The sequence below is a fragment of the Balaenoptera musculus genome, chromosome 4, assembly GCF_009873245.2.
Source record: "Balaenoptera musculus isolate JJ_BM4_2016_0621 chromosome 4, mBalMus1.pri.v3, whole genome shotgun sequence".
Taxonomy (NCBI): Eukaryota; Metazoa; Chordata; class Mammalia; order Artiodactyla; family Balaenopteridae; genus Balaenoptera; species Balaenoptera musculus.
The window spans coordinates 16,366,168-16,385,145 of record NC_045788.1 but is presented as its reverse complement, the minus strand read 5'-3'; the positions used below and the strand labels follow the sequence as shown (position 1 = coordinate 16,385,145).

The 18,978-nt window shown below is 48.4% G+C and overlaps 1 protein-coding gene across 2 annotated transcripts in view; it reads right to left on the bottom strand.

Moving 5' to 3' along the window:
- Window positions 1-18,978, bottom strand: part of EPHB1 (EPH receptor B1) — a 428,957-nt gene that overhangs the window by 143,433 nt on the left and 266,546 nt on the right. For both annotated transcript variants that reach the window (XM_036851877.1, XM_036851878.1), the window contains exon 4: window positions 5,231-5,386. In XM_036851877.1, coding sequence (XP_036707772.1) covers window positions 5,231-5,386 — 156 coding nt within the window. The remainder of the gene's footprint in view (window positions 1-5,230; window positions 5,387-18,978) is intronic.

Genomic DNA, 18,978 nt, shown 5'->3' with positions numbered 1-18,978 from the left:
CAGCAATTTTATAAGGCATAATTATCTATTTTCACCTGCTTCATAAATTCCTCCTTTCCATTTCTTCCCCCCGTAAATAGAAATTACTTAAAACTGAAGACATGCATTTCAGTGCTTGGTTTCACATTGTCATGCACTTCCTCATACGTTCCTGGCTGCCACCTCTCTCCTGATGTCCCGCCCGTCACACTTCCAGGGCCGTCAGACCCTCCTGTGAAAGAAGCTAACCCTGAGGAGTCACTGAGCCCCTGCTCCCTGAGAGCTGAGAGCCCATCTCCTCAGTGGCCACTCCTGCCCAGCTTCTCAGCGTATCTCAGTCCTGGAGGAGAGGGCTCAGCGGCATCTGGAGTTCTCTGGTGCTCTATCCGCACCTCCCCCCTCCTACGGCCCGTCCGCTCCCAGTGGCTGTCACCTTCTGGCTGGTTTTCATCAGAATCTCCAGACTAAGGTGAATAGTGACTGTGATCTGAGCCACACGATGGATTCTGCTGTGACACATGGGGCTGGCGTCAAACCTGTACTCCCCCTAAGGACGTCACTTTTATTTTTAGATCTCCTATCATGCTGGAAGCTTCCATATCTGCTGCAATCTTCACACTTTCCAGGGATATAACCAAAGCAAGTTCTAACACTGATTGAGAGTTTACTATGAACCAGGCACTGCGCCAAAGACTCCATAATATGATTTTGCTTAATCCTCGTAACAACCCAGAAAGGCATACATTATTATGAGGTCATGAGAAGAAAATGACAGAATGTAAAAAAGTTAAGACATTAGCTCAAGGTCACAGAGATGGTAAGAGACAGGGTCAGGATTCAAACTTTTGTCTGTGAAGTGCCAAGCCTACCTTCCCAGTGCTACGTGCAAATCGATGATTCAATACGCTTTCCTAGGTCCCACTCAAGGTTGGGGCGGTTTGGGGTGCCAGGACTCCCCAGGGGGCCTCAGGGCCTCTGCGCAGTGGCCCAGGGAGACAGCAGGAGGAGGAAAGCTGAAACTTCCTCAGCTGAAGCTCAGAAAACCTGAAGTTCAGGGTCTCAGCTCCCCAGCCTACAACCTCTGCAACCCCTCTGGTGGGTGGGGCTGCACCTTCCCCTTGACGTCTCCCCCTGCCCCCTGCTACAGGTGGCCCTTTGGTAACTCCTCATTAAAGCTGGTACCCACTGTCCACTCTGTGTAGCCTGGCTTCTTTCAGAGGCTTTTGCTAGCAGGGAGGGGTGAGGTCACCTGTGACCTGCCTCCAGCCATCCCCCAAGCTCCCACCTCATGCCATCCATGGCTTAGGTTGTCCCTCTGTCTCTGAGGGCAGCCCTGACATGCTGCAGTGTGCACCCTAAACCCTGACATCAGCCTTCCCGGTCCTCCCTTCCCTCCCTCCAGAGCCTGTCAGGGACAAGGCCTCCTCCTGAACGTGAGCACATGGGGCTATGGCTGTACCAGGAGGCAGTCGGCCAGATCCTGATGCAACAGATCCAGAATGCCAGGCCTGGCAGAGGTGCAAGGAGGATGAGGAAGAAGGAAGAAGGGAACTGAGTGCCCAAGACCAGCAGAAGTACATCATCACAGACTCATTCGCCGAGCTCCCCAAGGCCCCTCGTCTCACTTCACTTGAAGTCCACACCAGCCCTTTTAATTTTTTTTTTTTTTTTTTTTTTTTATATATTTATGGCTGTGTTGGATCTTCGTTTCTGTGCGAGGGCTTTCTCTAGTTGTGGCAAGCGGGGGTCACTCTTCATCGCGGTGTGCGGGCCTCTTGCTATCGCGGCCTCTCTTGCTGTGGAGCACAGGCTCCAGATGCGCAGGCTCAGTAGTTGTGGCTCACGGGCCTAGTCGCTCCGCGGCATGTGGGATCTTCCCAGACCAGGGCTCGAACCCGTGTCGCCTGCATTGGCAGGCAGATTCTCAACCACTGCGCCACCAGGGAAGCCCCCACACCAGCCCTTTTGACACCTTAGCCTTGGGCTGCGCTCAAATCCCTGCTGAATCTGTGAATATTGTCAAGGACAAGGCTGGACACACAGGGATGCCAGAGCCTCTCAGAGGTCAAGGAGATGACAGGCTCTCCCAGGAGATTAAAAAGCAAATGAAGAAATGTCCACACAGGGCTACAAAAGTTGTCATGCATTCTAAATGTTTAGATTAATTTAGGATAAATTAACACTTTGAACACAATAAAAAAATACAATGAAGATATATGTGCTCATTTCATGAGATTAACATGATTCATTAAAAACATTAATTTTTAGCACACTATAGATATTTTTAGCCTTGTAGAAGAGCACATTTTAAATCGTAAGATTCTTTGTAACCTTTTCAATATTGTCAGTGAATGACTCTTGATACAACCTCATTTAAAGACGGTGGCAACAGGCCACACCTGAAGCCTAGGCTCTTGGAAGCTCCTGACACTGTGTCCCCTTTCCCTGACACTCACGGGACCTAAACACTGTAGATGCCCGCTGTCCTGTACATTTTAGAACAGACCTCCCCTTTGCCTGGGTCCTCCCAGCGCCCTACCGGGCCATCACCGTCTCCTGCTTGGATGGACAGAGGGACGCACTTGCAAAGTGAGCAAGCACCTGGGCCCTTTCTGCCCCCCACCACCCTCTGTCAGATGGCTGGGCCCCTGCTGGCCGCCTTGCCCCACCTGCAGAACCAGCTGGGCCCCCAGGCCATGGTGCAGGGCTGTGCCTGACCTCCACAGCTCCAGATATGCTCCTTGTGTCTGAAAAATTATTTACTGTGGTGATGTGTGATGCCTTTTTAAGATAACAGATGGCATCTCCAATTAGAATGCTTTAAAAGGAAAGCCTAATGAGATTATAAAAGCCAACAAATTGACTTTTTCATACAGTACTTCCCTGGCACACAATAAATCAAATATATAATGAGGCTCAATAAAATAATAGGTTTATTTACACTTGTTTTGCCTAGCGTTGTGCTGCCGCCCAGCCTGGCCTCTGTGTCCTCTCACCCAGTGCTGGCCCCTGCTGGCCAGGGCAGGGAGCCAGACGATGCGTCCCTGAGCAGCTCTTGGCCTGACCTTCACAGGCAAGTGTGGCTCTGATTTGGTGATTTCTGGTCTGACCCTAGTGCTCTCCTTCGGGGGTAAAAGAACACAGGGCTGTGTACAGGGTGTGGTGACGCCCCCGGGCATGTCCAGCATTCACCCCCACTCTGGGTAAGATGCGGAGATTTTGGTGGGACATAGTGGGTGAGAAGGTGTGCCTAACTCAGAGTTGGCTGGACCAGGACAGGAGAGAAAAGCCTGGGAGGTCTGATTTTAATGAGCTGGACTCAGAATATGGGTAAGCAGAGCAGAGTGAGGGTCTGCAATGTGCAGAGTGAAGGCTCTGGGATGCTCCTGTTTATACCAGGAAGCAGTCCTGTTGGTTCAAGCACATCAGGTCAGGTGGTGGAAGGTAGATGGGAGATGTCAGGTGAGAGGTAGATGGGAGAGGTGTTATATAGCAAGGAGCTCCACATCAGTATTCTGAGCCTCTGGTTATTGGTCTACCTTCTCTCTAGGTGACCTTGTCCAGGGGCTGCATGGGTTTACAGGGTGTGTCTGCTGAACTTCCCTAGGTGGGAAGCTGGGGACCCAGACTTTTATTTGCATGAATTCATCTGCAGAAGGAGCCTGGGCAATCAGAGAGGATCCACGAGCAGAGTGGAGGGGAATGTTTCCAGAAGGGAAGCTGTGAGGGCTGGGCTTTGGCAATCATGGAGACTGGTCCTTCGTCTGGACATCCAGGCAGCAGAGATTCAGCATCCTTAAGTGGCTTCTAAAGAAGTACATTAAGCAATGCTTCTCAAGCCTACAGAGACACACAGGGGAACCTCAGAAATCAGTAGATGGGATAACACAACAGAAAGACAGGGACTCTGGTCAGCAGAAATGGAATCATTTTTGTTCATACCAACCCAGGGAGGTCTGGGGAAAAATCAGTGTATAAGAGGATGAGCTTTTCCTCAGTTCAAATCTATAAGCATTGATTGACCTTAGGACCTTAATCTAGAAGACACTTTCATTCTTCTTTTTTATCCAGCAAAGGTTATGTATACTTCAAGGCCAGAATTAAGAAATTATTCTACTTGGAGCTCAGTCATTTTTTTCCTGTTCATCAAACTGCAAATATGCATGAAATGCTCTGTCTGTGCCTTTCTATGTCGGGGGTGGGCGGAAGGAGTTTGGTCAGAGGAGGTGAAGGGCAGGTCCTTGCTCAGAGGGATCCAGGCAACAGCATCCAACTCAGAAGAAAGTTCTAGCATAATTAGAGGTTAACCTGGAGCACTGACTTCTGAATGCAACAGGAATACTGAGAAGAAAAAGCATCCCTATTTCAAGGCTGCTACACTTAGGAGAGGAGGAGTAAGTTCTTGAAAGTGCTGTGCAGGGAGAGTAGTGCTTCCTGACCCCCATGATTATGGATCATAAGGGAGAAGACTGTGAGGAAATTCTCCCCTCCTCCATTCCTCCCCAGGGAGTGGAGTTGCCGCCTCCACTTCTGGCAGGATGACTGCCCTTCCGTCTACAGCAGAGAGTGGGAGAGTGGTGGAGCTGACGCTCTGGACCCAGCCCCTAGAATTTCTGCCTCAGAGATGCACACTGGCCAGGACTCTGGTCTTGTCATTTGGCAGAGGCATGGATGCACCCCACTAGGCACTGGAAGGGACACAGGGAGATGAATATATGGAGCTGGCACACGAGGACCTTCACTGAGTAGCCAAGAAGGCAAGTGCAGAATACTTGGGCAATTAATGAAATCAGGAGAGTTTTGAGGGAGCCTGGTCACAGAGGTACAGGAAGCCCAGTGAAAAGAGAGGATATTCTCATCTGTCAAGACCAAGGGAGCTTCTTGGAGGAGGTGACTGGAAGAGTTACTAGGAATTGTTGCAACATCCTGGTGCGTCTTGATTTTGCACTCAAAGAACTCTCCAGTTGACATTTTTTAACCATCTGGTGGGCAGAAGTTGTCTTCCTTGGGTAGGAGGAAGGCTCTCCCATCTGAGAGGAGGGGGCCAAGAAAAAAATCCTGACCTGATACTACTGAGAGAGGGGCACTGCTTGCCCAGCAAGGAGCTGTCCGTTTCAGCACCACAGCCAACGTTTCCGCTTTGTACTATGCAATTAGAGGATGCTGTCTTAAGTCTTCCCTGCCCCAGGCCCACCACTTGCACTATCAGACAACCAAACTCCCCAGGCCAGAGCCCCTGCTAGATACTTACTAGTGCATGCCACTTCTGGGGGGTCAAAATCCGCTCGGTAATAGCCAGTCCGACAGGTGCAGATGGGAGATGCCTCTGAAGGGGATCGGCTGTTGGAGGGACAGTGGGAGCAGCCCTCAGCTTCCTGGCTGGCCTTGAACATCCCAGCAGGGCAGGCTGTAACACAAAGAGACCATCTTAGAATTAATGGAGGAGTGGCAGCCAGAGGCCCTTCCCTGGAACTGGAAAATGAAACATTCTGTCCCCTTAAAAAGGACATTGAGATACCCCCTTGTACAAAGTGAGCATTTCGGATTGAGGCAACCCCTACTTAACACTTCCAAGTCATCAAACATCCTTAGTGAAATATACCTTCCTGGTACCAATGGCCTCTCTCACTTGAACAATATGAATAATGATTCTTCCCTTTCAGGTGTGTCGAGAGATTTAATTGAGAAAATGAATTAATGTGTAGCGCAGTGTCTGAGGCATAAGTGCTCTATAAACGGTTATTCCTTCCCTCTTCCACCTGTTAACAGTCAGGCCTTACCCTGATTCACTCATCCTGGGCCTCGGATGGAAAGAGGTCCTGGTTGACAATGAACTGGACCCATGGTTCTTAAATCCCATGTTGCAACACACATGAGGGAAACTGTGAGCTGTGTTAACACTTATTATGAATGGTGGTAAAGGGCTGAAATTCATGAGTGATTCGTTAAGAAGAAATTAAAGTGATTCCAAGGTTACTGGCTTAACAATATCATCCTCCCTTAATTGCATTTTGAAATGCTTTGTGTGGGGGGTGGGGGGCAAAGCAGGATGCCTTTGTAGGCAGTGCACCAGGGAATGTGTCATGCACTTGGTGTCATCTATCATGTACATGTCAGTGGGGAAGATTGGGAACGCCTGGTATAGCCTGATGCCCACTGGAGCTGTTCTCAGATATGAGGCACTTATTCTCCTTGCTCCATGGGTTAGCCTGTGAAGAGCCATGCCCCAGAATGTCTGGCTCTAGGCCATCCCTCAAGCTTTTACCATGCCTCATCTACAGAGACCTTTGACTCCAGACATCTGGTCTCTGCCTTGCTGATTCCACAGAAGATTGCCCCTGCCTGCCCTGCTTCCCTGAGGCCCTTCCTCACTGTCTCAGCTCCTGATTCTTCTGGCCCCCAAGAAACCTGTTCTGGCTTATCCTCCTTTGAGACCAGGTAAAACTAATTTCATGGTCAACTCATTTGGCTTTCCTACATACTTCACTAATTCATTCAACAGACATTTACTGTGACCCTGCTGAGAACCTGATCCAGGGAATTTTGAGAACAGAGCCTGCCCTCAGGGAGTTCTTGATCCAATGAGGTCATACAGTTGCAATACAATGTGATCGTTACCATAGTAGAAGTACCATTATAAAGGTTTCTACTTATACAAAGCTCATCTTCCCAAATACACTGTTCCCTCCTGGAAAGTGCAGAGTGTTCTTTAACAGTAGCAGTAGCCACCATCTGTTAACATTCTTGTTAAGTGCTTTACATGCATTCCTCTATGGGGTAGCTATTATTAGCTCCATGTGGTTACTAAGGAAATTGGGACACTGAAAGGTTAAAAGAGTTGCCCAGAATCACACAGTGGGAGAAGTAATAGCGATGATATACATATAAACTCTTTGAATAATATCCACAGATTTTCTACCAAGACAAGAAAGAACGGTTTCCTATGCTGGATAACTTTTCTCACTCCTTTGCTCACTTGAAGTGAGGTATAGGGTTTCGGTCACTCTGGAAGTGCCCCGGGGCAGAAGCTCATCTTGAATGGGAGGGAATTTCTGAAATGGAATGTCCTGGAATGGCATAACCCAAGAGTGTTCAACGCAGTCCATGCCCTTAGGATTGTTAACACCCGTTACTTACAAAAGGGGTCTGGGGTCAGATATTTTGAATCTGTGGGTTTGAAAAGTTCATCTCATCTTTTATTACAGAATTTTTCAGAACTTCCCAAAATAGGATGCAGAATGCTGTGTTTTCTCACCAAGAAGCCCTGTATTGTAGAGCACCTCCTGGGATTCAATTTCCATGGAACGTACTGGGGTAAATGTTGTCTAGGTGCTACAATAAGGTTCTTAAGGATTTCTTTTGTAACCCATGTAAAAATGGGCCACTTGCTACCCATCTCAGTACACTCAAATAAACTCCGTAGAAAGAAAAAAAAAATTCAATCTCTACAAAAGGCTCAACAAATAAAACACCAAAAGGAAAACTCTGAATGGTACACCTAGTATCCTAGAATTTGGCTTGCTGATCTATCTTTCCAAGCCCACTCAGTAAAGTCTCTCCCCTTATTTCTTTCCTCCTCTCTCCCTTTCTTCTTTCCATATCTCTTCCTTATCACCCATGAGAAGGACTTGACCCTTTCTATTGTAAATCTCCCAGCGTTTCTGCAACCCATTCAGTTCTGGAGCTGGAGAACACAGAGGAATCCCAGGCCTGTGCTGCCCAAACACAGCGGAAGCTCTTTCTCTGGAAAGTGGGGGAGGGGAATGGGGAGACTCATGCATTCACTGGAGCGCTGCCACATGTAATTTTCTTAATGTATCAATCCAAGAGACACAAGGTGTTTTCACTTTCTTTCCACCATTTAAAAGCCTCCTTGCTTTACATTTAATACGTTAACAGCATAAACAACCATCCTGATGTCCACAAGTAGCAGAGGGATTTAGAAAGTGTCTTCCTCTGAGATTTCTGATGAAGGAAGGCAGAACTGGGTGTCTCTAGACTCTGACAGTCACAGAGGGAGGAAATGAAGGAGAGGGAGGCCAAGCTGAACTTTAAGAGAGAGAAGTTCAGAGAAGGGTTAGGGTGAAAGGCCCTGGGAGGGGATATGACTCCATCTTCCCCAGGGCAGTGAGCGCTAGGTAGTGATCAAACAGTCCTGGGTCCAATTCCTGGCTCTGCTGGATCCTAGCTGGGTGATCACTGGCAGGTCATGTAATCCTCACTTACTCATCTGTATAAAGTATCCATAAAAAAGAAATTTAACACTTCTCACAACAACTCCCACAGGTCATTAGAATTTATTAAACTCAAATATGAAAATTTACCTATGCGCAGTAAGTGTTAAATAGTGTTAATTCCTCTTTACCTCCATTTATCCAGTCCCTCTTGAAAAACAAGTTTTCTTTGCACAAACTTTTAGAATTGAGGGTTAGAATATAAACTTAGAGTCCCAAAGTCGGCAAATAAATCCTGGAACCAAATGGAAGAATGTGTTTCTGCACAGATTATTTGTGTTTTGTATAATGGGAGAATCATTATATCTGTAAAATATTTCTTATCAATAATTACAAAATGGATGAAACTCATTAATATTCACATTTCATAAGTTAATATTTTATTAAATTCTATGTGTAGGTATTCCCTAATTTATAAAGAAACAGTATGCCTAGGTTCATTTATTGAACATTTGGACTGTAACTTTTTTTTTTTTTAAACATCTTTATTGGAGTATAATTGCTTTACAATGGTGTGTTAGTTTCTGCTTTATAACAAAGTGAATCAGTTATACATATGCATATATCGCCATATCCCCTCCCTCTTGCATCTCCCTCCCACCCTCCCTATCCCACCCCTCTAGCTGGTCACAAAGAACCAAGCCGCTCTCCCTGTGCTATGTGGCTGCTTCCCACTAGCTATCTATTCTACATTTGGTAGTGTATATATGTCCATGCCATATATACACATATATACAATGGAATATTACTCAGCCATAAAAAGAAAGGAAATTGAGTTATTTGTAGTGAGGTGGTTGGACCTAGAGTCTGTCATACAGAGTGAAGTAAGTCAGAAAGAGAAAAGCAAATACCGTATGCTAACACATATATATGGAATCTAAGGAAAAAAAAAAAAGTCATGAAGAACCTAGGGGCAAGATGGGAATAAAGACACAGACCTACTAGGGAATGGAATTGAGGATGTGGGGAGGGGGAGGGGTAAGCTGGGACGAAGTGAGAGAGGGACAAAGTGGACTGTACCTTGTAAGCACACTTGGGCTATATTTTCTCACAGAATTACTGCTTTAAATAATGCTTAAAGTGCCAGGCTAGTCCACAAAGCCTTTTTTAACTCATCTTGTACCAGACACCACTAATGAGAAATAGAAGTGAATAAGATTGTTATTTTACTACAAATTTACATAGAAAAATAAATAAGAAAATTGTGCTGCTCCTTGAGGAAAAGCAGCTTTAATTAGAGGTGATACGTGGAGCTGCTGGATAGAGTATAACAAAGAATATTTAGACCAAGGGAGGCAAAAGCAATGGCCTCAGCCCAGAGAAGTCACCTGAGTATATAAAGTGGTCGGGAGTAACACAGCGGAGAATGGTGGGGACCCCAGCAGCCTGGGGACCGCACACCTGCCTGCAGCCTCAAAAAATAACAATTAAATACTGTGATCATCTAATCAAGCACATATCCACACTGTCAAGCCATTTCGAAGTGGATAACACAGCTACTCGCTTTAATATCATTTCAAAACTCAGGGGCTGCCTTTCTCTTGATTTAAAATTATGGTCATCATTGTCACTACAGTCATGAACCTCTCATTCAACTAAATTTTACTGAAGATCTAGGTGAGCTTGGCACCCTGCTAGAGGAATAGAGCAGAGCACAGAGGGTGGGGGGCAGACCCTGGGAAGTGCCCGCCTTCCTTGGGGGGGTGAGGAAGGCGGCAGACGGTGGAACGCTGGCTGATTCCCACTCAGCATCATCTGTGTTATGCTTATGTGTGCACAGGCTTGGGGTGGGGGACCCGTCAGGCAGGAAGTGCCTGACCTGGAGGATCCATCACCATGAGACAAGGACCAGAAGAAGCATTTTCTGTGGCGACTAGGAGGTGAGATTCAAGAGAGGCAAAGACAAAGCTAGAAGGAAAGAGGTGGAAGAACAGGAGAGGTAGGAAGGGAAATTAGGTCAGAGAGTGCTCAGTTCCATCTCAGCCAGGAGGGTTTCATCACTATTCCAGGAGGTGGGTGGGAAAGAAAGAGCCGCTGTGTATTCCCACAAGACCCTTGTCCATGGAACACCTGTGACTTGGAGGGCTGTACATTTCTGACACCAGCGCAGCCCAGATGGCTTCGTTTCCTTAAGAAAAGGGGGTTGACTTCCCTCCATTGTAGGGGATCACAGTTCAGACAGGTGACAGATGCAGCTTTTAGGTGGCACCCCACATACACACCTCTTTCCCCGCCCCTGACTTTGGCAGAGAGGAAGAGACAAGACGTGAGGTCCCTAAGCATGTGTGCATTTTCCATTCCCCAAGCAAAACATGCAGCACTTCCCTCCCCCTTCGAGCAAGAAGGGACTGGTACACGTGACCTCTAGCTGGTATCCGGAAGATCACCTTGAAACGCCCACCCAACTTCTCAGCGTCTCAGAGATGTAACAAATTACCTAGTGCTTACGGTGCTCTGGAGAACCCCCTCCCCTGCCATCCCTGCACACAGCCCTCCAGTGACACTAAATCCATCACCTACAGTACTATTACTTTATAAAGAAACAGATTAAGTGTCTCATAAACAGTGCAGTGATTGAGATAATGGAAAGCACCTCTCGTCCCCATCTGCAACATCAGGTTATGAAGCATTTCCAAGCAGCCAGGAAGAGGAAATTAATAGAAGCAAGAGGGAATAACCACTTTTATGCAATTTCCTCAGGAGATAGTGGACCATCTAATCTTTATTGGAGCCCTTTAACCTGTCACTCAGCGCTCGCCAGGGCCTCTTTAGCGCTCACAATTTTTCTTGATATCCAAGGAAGATAAAATGAAAACCTCATAACATTATTTTATAATTTTTGTACGTGGAGGGGGCACACTGCCTCTGCCCCTGCCCCTTCCACAGAAGCCTCGAAAAACAACATTTTTATGCAGCAGGAATGTGGGAGAGCTTAACTATTCCCTGTGCATGGTCGGGGGTGGGGGGTGGGTCACAGCTTCTCTGCAGGAAGGAAATCTCTCCTTGCATTTTAAATGTGATGCTTCCCTCCACCACTGCCTTCTGTCCTTGCTTTTTCTTTTTAATAATCTGATTACTGCTCCTGATCTAATTTTTTTTTCCTCCAAATGAGTTTGCAAAGGTTCATGCCAATGAATATTCATCCCCTGCTTAAGAACCGGGTGCCTTTTTCTCAAGGCAGGTGCAGCCCAGCAGCTGGCTCGGGAGGTGTGCCTGCCTCTCTGGGTGACAGTGAGAGGGGCAAGGCTCGGGCTCCTGGTGGGGAAGAAAGAGGTAAACAGCTCTGAGCTCACTGCCTCTCAAGTTCCCCTTGGTCTCCAGGCTCTGCTCCTGCTCCGGAAGACAAGCAAAGAGCCAGCCGCTCTGGGCAGCTGCTGAGATCCCTGGGATGGGTGTGGTGGGCGGGGCAGGGGATAGGGACAGGAGCTTCCTGCAGAGCATGCGCACAGCTCTGCATGGCTCTACTCACAGGTCTTGGGGCCTCTCATTGAGCCCGGTATAGTATTTAGAGTCACACCTGCAGCTCAATGCCTCCCTCATCTTCACATTATGGGGGCTGACCCCAGGGGTTCTTGACTCTGGAACTCCAGGTGTGAAACTCCAGGGAAGGAGGTGTGCTGGGGTTCCTTGTCTATGCTCATAAACAGTCTTTGCGTTTCCCAGAAATGGGTCTCCCTGAACAACCCCAGGCCATCCCAGTGGGACCCAGGATCTTGTGAAACCCCCATTTCCCCTTATAGTCAGGGCAATGTGTTGAGAAAACCACTAGCACAGAAGTAGTTCCCAGGCACCCAGCCAGCCAGCCAGCCAGCCCTTCAACTACTGCACTAGATTGAAAGTTCTCTGAAGGCTGATTCTGGGTGTTGCCATCTTTGTGTTTTCCTCTCCCTGGTACTGAGCACAGGCCTTACACGTAGGCACATGCATTCTGTGGCTGGTTGAACTGTGAGTTCACTGAAGGCCTGCTGTGATAAGACCCGAAGATAAAAGCTGTGATTAAAAAAATAATAACAACAACAATAATGACAAGATCTTAATATTACAGGGTAAGAGGTGACTGGCACTCTCCTACAAAGTGTGGATTCTTAAAACTTTTCTCCATTAAGACCTTCAAAATGTCCAGAGTTTTGATCCAACAATTCTACTTCTAAAGGAAAAGCAAGGAGATGAGGAAAAAGATTTGTGTTAATGGATGCTTACACCACTGTTATTTATAATGTGGAAGAAAGAAAGGAAGGAAGGAAAAAAAAAAGAACTTAAAACTCAAATAATAGGGTATTCACTAAATAAATTATGGAACATCTGTATAGTGTGATACTACAGAGTCATTAAAATTATGTCATGGAAAAATATTTTTAAAGTAGTTTTAAACTATAGAGTATGAACGTCATTATACATACACATACAAGCATATACATATATATGCAAACATATATATAAACCATAAGCAGTAAAATAAAAACTGGGCGTGGTAGCAATGATGATGATTTTGTGTTTTCCCATAATTTCCCAATGTTTTGCATTGTATATACAGGACTCGAGTAACCAAAGAAAATCTCAATCACTACATTTTTAAATTTGGCGGAGGACACAAAAGTATGGACGGCAACCTCCAACCCCAAGGAGATGAGATGAGCAGGGCAGGTCAGAGTGGGCTGCTTACCAAGGAAAGCTCTACACCAGAGGCGGAGATGCCCTGTGCCAGAGGTCTTTGGAGGAAGGGGAGAGCAAAGGCGAGCTGGGAAAGCTGCCTGGGGATGGTGGCACATGCACAGGCCTTGAAGGACAGGTAAAAGTTGATGCAGAAATGGGAGGGTGAGGCAAAGGGAAAAGAGTGCCCCAAGCATCAGAGAGAACAGGACCCACACTTGCCTGGAGTGCCTGGGAAACCTGTAGGAAGAGGGAACCTGGCAATAGAGACTGCCAGGCACACACAGCATTCAAGGGGCCACAGTAGGAGGTGAGCTGCGGCGCTCATGTCTATGTCAACCTGCCCACATGAGGCCAAATGGGTCTCCAGTCCCTGTCTCCATGGGCCCACTTCCAGCTGTAATGGCCTGCGCAGAGGGAACACTTAACTGTGTCATACACTCGTATCACTCTTGGTGACGCTTGCTGAAACTGATGAATGCTGCAGGCACCTTGACACAGACGAGACTGTAACTTCCAGTGCTATTAAGCTTCTCCGGCAGCAGCAGCAGCAAGCCTAGCATGCATCAATCAGCATGGAAGTTGTTAAAGACGTGGGGTCAGGGTCAGGGGCACTTAGCCTTGGTGAAATGGGGAGATCACTGGTCAGGACTGAAACACGACCAACAGAAGGGCAGTGTCCCAAGGGGGAGGGGCAGGCACTTAAGTCCTTGTCTCTGATGGCGCCTGTCCCTAGGGAACAGCCGGGCACAGCACAGCCAAGGCCAGGTTCAGGGAGGGAGGCTGGGCTGGACATCAGAGCCTCTCAGCAGGGAATTCAGGGCTGCATCCTGCAATCCTGGCCCAAGGTCAGAGTGGTCGGGTAGTGGGATAGCATAAAGCAAACCCAGGGGTTTTCTGTGACCTACACCAGAGATTCTCAAACTGTGGTCTCCGGACCGACAGCAGAAGCAGCGTCACCTGGGAACTTGTAGAAACTCAGAATCTGAGACCCCACTCCAAACCTACTGAACCAGAAACTCTGGGGTGAGGCCGAGAAATCTGAGTGTTCGCAAGCCCTCCAGGAGATTCTGATGCAGCTCCAGTTTGAGAACCGCTGCTCTAGACCTCCAGGTAGAGAGGAAACATCCTGGTCTTGGTGTCTGTGAAAACTGCCACTTACTGGTTATGTGATCTTATGCAAGTTACTTAACCCTCAACCTCAGCCCCCTCCTCTGTAAAAAGGGGTACTAGGGTAACTTCGTTCTTGTAGCTTTGTGAAGATCAGTGCAAACTTTCTGGAATGTAGCATCTCCTCAGTAAATAGCAGCTGGGTGTTTTCCGCAAGGAGCCAGGCTGAATGTTTTCATCAATCATTCATTTTAAAGTATTTAAATCGGCCACTTAATATAAACTTGGAGCTGTGCTCGGCACTGGGATCCACCAATAGATGAAACACGCAAAGAGCTCTCCCCCATGGAGCTGACATCCTAGTGGAGGAAGACAGATCTAAACTGGAAATTCCAACAGAGGTAATCAGTGTAGGAGGCCGGATCAGGGACCTATCTGAGTCTGGGAGGGTCTTGGGCAAGTGAGGTCTAAGTCAAGTCATACAGAATGAATAGGAGCCATATAGGTTGGCAGAGGTAAGGTGGGTTAGTGAGGGGAAACAGAGAACCCTCCACGTGGAGGCACGTGCAAAGGCCCTGGAGAAAAAATACGACTCAGTCAATAAACTGAGAGCAGTGTCTCCATGATCGATCAACGTGTAGTGTGAGGGCCATGGGCTCAGGCAGACAGTTGTTCGTGGGGTGGGCAGGGGTCAGTTGGCGAGGAGGAGGCTGAGTCTGGAGAGGTAACCTGAGCTCATGGCAGCCTCTGGACTTTATCCTTAGGTCCTGAAAGCCACTGATGGGTTTAACATGGGGAAAAAACATGCATCAGATTTTTGTGTCTGAAAGATCACACTGGCTGCTGGGGAGAGAAGGGCTCAGAGGAGTGGGGATGGTTAGGGGAGACACAGGAGTCCAGAAAGAGTGCTAAGCACCAGGGTAGTGGGAACAGTCAAGAGTCATTTAGAAGAAGAGGATCTGGTGATTGCTGCGGATCACTCATTCATTCAGCAGAGCCCCTGCTGGGTGCCAGGCACTTGTTTGGCTTGTACCCCAATTTCCTACCAATGCCAGAAAGCCCACCCTCCACACTTCAACCACTTGGGCCAGGCATTTTCCTCTTCCTGGAGTTCTCTTTTAAAAATCCTATACCCTAGCAGTGGGTTCACTGTCCCTATGACTTTGAGGGGGTTGAGAGTGACATTAGGAGAGGGGAGAGTGGAGAAGGTGGGGAGCGGCTCCCCTGGGAACTGGCTGGGTCTGCTCCCCAAGTCTGTCCCCTCCCCGCCAGCCTGCAAACGGGGCTGGAGGAGCCCACCCACCGAGGAGGGTCCTTCAGACTCAGGAACCCTTCGGGACTTTGGTAGCGGAGGGGCCTCTAGCTGAAACCACCCCCGACATCTACTTGATGTCACTGGACCCTGAAGGTGCAGTGCTACCAGGGCGCCTTCCCAGCGGGCCACCTGGACAACCAGTGGCAGCTGGGGGCCCCATGGAGCCGCTTCCTAAGCTTTAGCCCAGCAGAGCCCTTTCCCTTTTATACGCTTGTCTCATTTGGGGAGCACTTCCTATGTGCCCTGAGTTCGATGTAAGAGAGTCACTTTCTTTACCTTGGGAAAGAAGAAGGCTATTGTTGAGGAGTGAGGGCAGACGTACAGGGAATCAGAAGTGGAAGGGGACCTGGAGGAGCCCTCAATCCAGAGGTAGCAGATGGCCAGTGAGGGTGGAATTCTTTAGATGTGGGGCTCCAGGGGCAGAGGAAAGCCTCCTGGAGAAGAGCTGATGTCACAGCCAGGTGCTGAAGGAGGTGGGTGAGCCCGTGCTGGGGGGACAGGGCGGGAGGGGGTCTGTCCTTGAGAAGAGCACAGAAGCACCCTGCCAGCAGCAGGACAGACTCCTTTAAGGGAACATGGTCTTCCCGGTTCCCTCTCCACCACCAGAGAGATGCTTCCTGGGGACCCTGGGACTCAACAAAGAGGAAGTGAGGGTCAGGTCACTTCGGCTACTCCAAAGGGCCCCAAGGTTCTCTATCTTGATCCGACCCATTGGGCCACAGGGCTGCCAGGCCTAGACCCCCACTGCTATGCCAGGGGAAGGGGAGGGCAGGGAATCCCCACATGCCCCCTCCCCAGGCTCTATCTCCACCCACGTCAGAGCCTGGCTGCCAGCGTTCTAAAAGCACCGTCAATCTGCTAGCTCTGGGCAGCAGGCAAGGGGACATATGCTGGCAGTCAGGCTGCTTCCCACATTTTCGAACTGAAGTGCTTATTTTACCCTTTGAGAAAAGCCTTATTTTTAAGTATTCCCCTGACGCAGACCTTGATGGATTCCCTTTAAAAAATAATTTATAGCAAGTCTTTAAGATAAACGAAGGTGACTTCTTACTGCATTTCTCAAGGCTGGGCAATGATGAGAAGCCACCCAGGGCTCCTCGCTCTTTCCTGTGGCCGGGGCAGGGCCGGCCTCCTGCACGCACATAGACAGCCAGGCCTGGTGAGTCATCACACCCAGAAAAAGCACTGCTGTCCCCTGGTCTCTCCGCTTCTCACAGAGCCAGTGTGAAAAAAACAAAAAAAAGAACCATGTTTGGATGCATCACACAAATCTCATTTCCGCTCCAAAACCTGACAAGGCAAATAGTACTCTTCTCTTAGGGAAGGTTGTTATTGTTTCCCCTTTTTCTAAGCTTCCTCACCCCAGGGCTTTGGCGAGTCCACAAATCACATGCAGTCAGGCTGCAAAAAGACCTTAGAAACACCCTAGAACAGGGTTAGCCCATATAGCTATGATCACCAATCCCCAACGCTGCCCATGACTGACATCGCTAATCAATCATGGCACTCATTCCTACTCAACCCAGACCAGAGCTCAGAATCTTTAACACAATGTCCCAGGCAGCCACTACCCACAGATCAAAGTTGGCACATCCCAGATCTATGATGGGGAAACTAACGCCCAGAGAAGGCAATGAATATCTTGGCCAGAGATGCACAGTCAGTGGGGAAACCGGAACAAGCCACAGAGTCCACTCCACTTGCCTCATCAGGACAAGCCCGCTGAAGCCCTGGGGTGCTCACTGCATCCCCGTCCCTACCTACCTCGACTCCTTCTCCTTCTCATCTTCAAGCAAGACTCCTCTCCAGCTGGAATGCCATGGCACCTAATTATTCTCTCTGTGTACATCCGGGGAAGAGCTGCATTATGTTTAAGTAAGTGTAGCTAAGAGGTGCCGCATCTCAAGAGAAGGTCAAGTGCTGCATATGTATAATATAAGATTAAGATTTTCCCCTTCTGCGGTGTACTTGATAAAATAATTTCACTGTGACCTTTACAAAAACTCAGGAGTAGAAATGGGCACAGTGGAATTTCCAGTTTCTCCCTAGGTCACGAAATCATTAACACCATCAATCTATGACACTATTACACACCATTCAAGTGGGACAAGTGAGCAAAATAAATGATTTTTATTTTTTGGTAATGACAGAGCAAAAGCATCGAGGTCAAGATTTTCAAGCTGGATTACCAGAGCTGTCTTGACAGATAAGGGACAGGAATCCTTCCCTCATGCTGCCCTGGCCTGGCCTGGTGGCCCAAAGAGTGTGGCATGGGCCTTCCTGCAGAGTGTCAGAGAAAAGGGGCCTGTCCAAGGTCACAGAGGAATCAGTTGGGTCCCTTGCCAGGAGGGTGTGTTGGGCCCTGTCTCAGCTCCTAAACTGCAGTGGCAGTGGGTGTACCACTCAGCAAGTCCTAGTGTCAACTCTAAAAAAAAGGGAAATAGCTGTAAGTAATAATCAGTATTGAAATAATAAGGTTATACTCATCCCAAAAGATTCTCCAAGTAGGAGTGAACATGACATTTATCCAAAAGGCTGAAGGATGACAAACTTGGCGGAATATGTTTTGTCTGACCCATGACTTTGCTCAGGAACCTCACCAAATCTGAACAGGGAAACGGGGCTCATGGATTCTGGAATAGAGAGGATGCCATCCTTGGGCGCAGCTGAGCAGGGCCGCCCAAGGCACTGGACCCCAGGAGGCCGTGTGAGTGGCCCAGCAGCTGTTGTAAATCAGAGCAGTTGGGAGAGGGCTCCTGCTGCAGGAAGGGCAGAAAAGGGTTGAAGAGTTGTATTCTCTCTCCAGTGACCATTTATTCCCAGGTGCTGAGAGGTAATTTCCAAAGTGCTCTGCGTCCTCCCTATTTGCAGTTCCTGGATGTACATTAGCATCACCAGCTGCCTTCAGATTTGTCAGTTAAACATGATTAAGGGGGAAGCTTCCAGCAGAGATCAGAGGTGTGAAGGGTGCACTTAGCACTTAGATCTTGGTGCATACCTAGGGGAGGCCGAGAAAACCATCCCTCTGAAGGCACCGCATGAGGGAGGGCCTAGGGAAGGAGTGGCAGGGGCAGACCTCTGGGAGAGCCAGGAGGAAGGAGTGGGGAGAGCAGGGACAGGCCCTCCTGAGCAGCTTGGGAGAGGACTTCCCCAAACAAAACAAGTCTGGGGCTGAAGGGCTCACAGGAGCCTAGCTGGACAGGAGACTACTACCGTAACCCTCCACTGCAGAGGAAGGGGCCTGCTTTTCCTTGCCCACCCACTCCCCGCCAGCCTTTGGGTCAGGCCAGCAGAGGCCTCTTATTAAATGAGAGACTAGTCTTTCCTGCAGAGCACAGTTGGGGCGTGATGCTGGGTCCTCTCCTCCCACCCTCAGGACCCTTCTAAGGCAAGGTCTGTGGGTCGTCAAGCTGACCTCCACTGGCTAAAATTGGTTACAAAATTGTGTCAATATTATTAATAATAACAATAATGTTATTAATAATAGCAACAATCAGTATTTAAATAGCATTTATCAAGGGCCAGGTACTCGGGTGCTCAGCATGACCTCATTTCATACTCATAACAGCCCTAAGAGACATATGTTACAATTATTCCCATTTTGCACATCAGGAAACTGAGGCTCAAACAAGATCAGCAGCTTGTCTGAGGCTCCACAGCCAGTGGTGGAGCCAGGAATTGAACACAGGC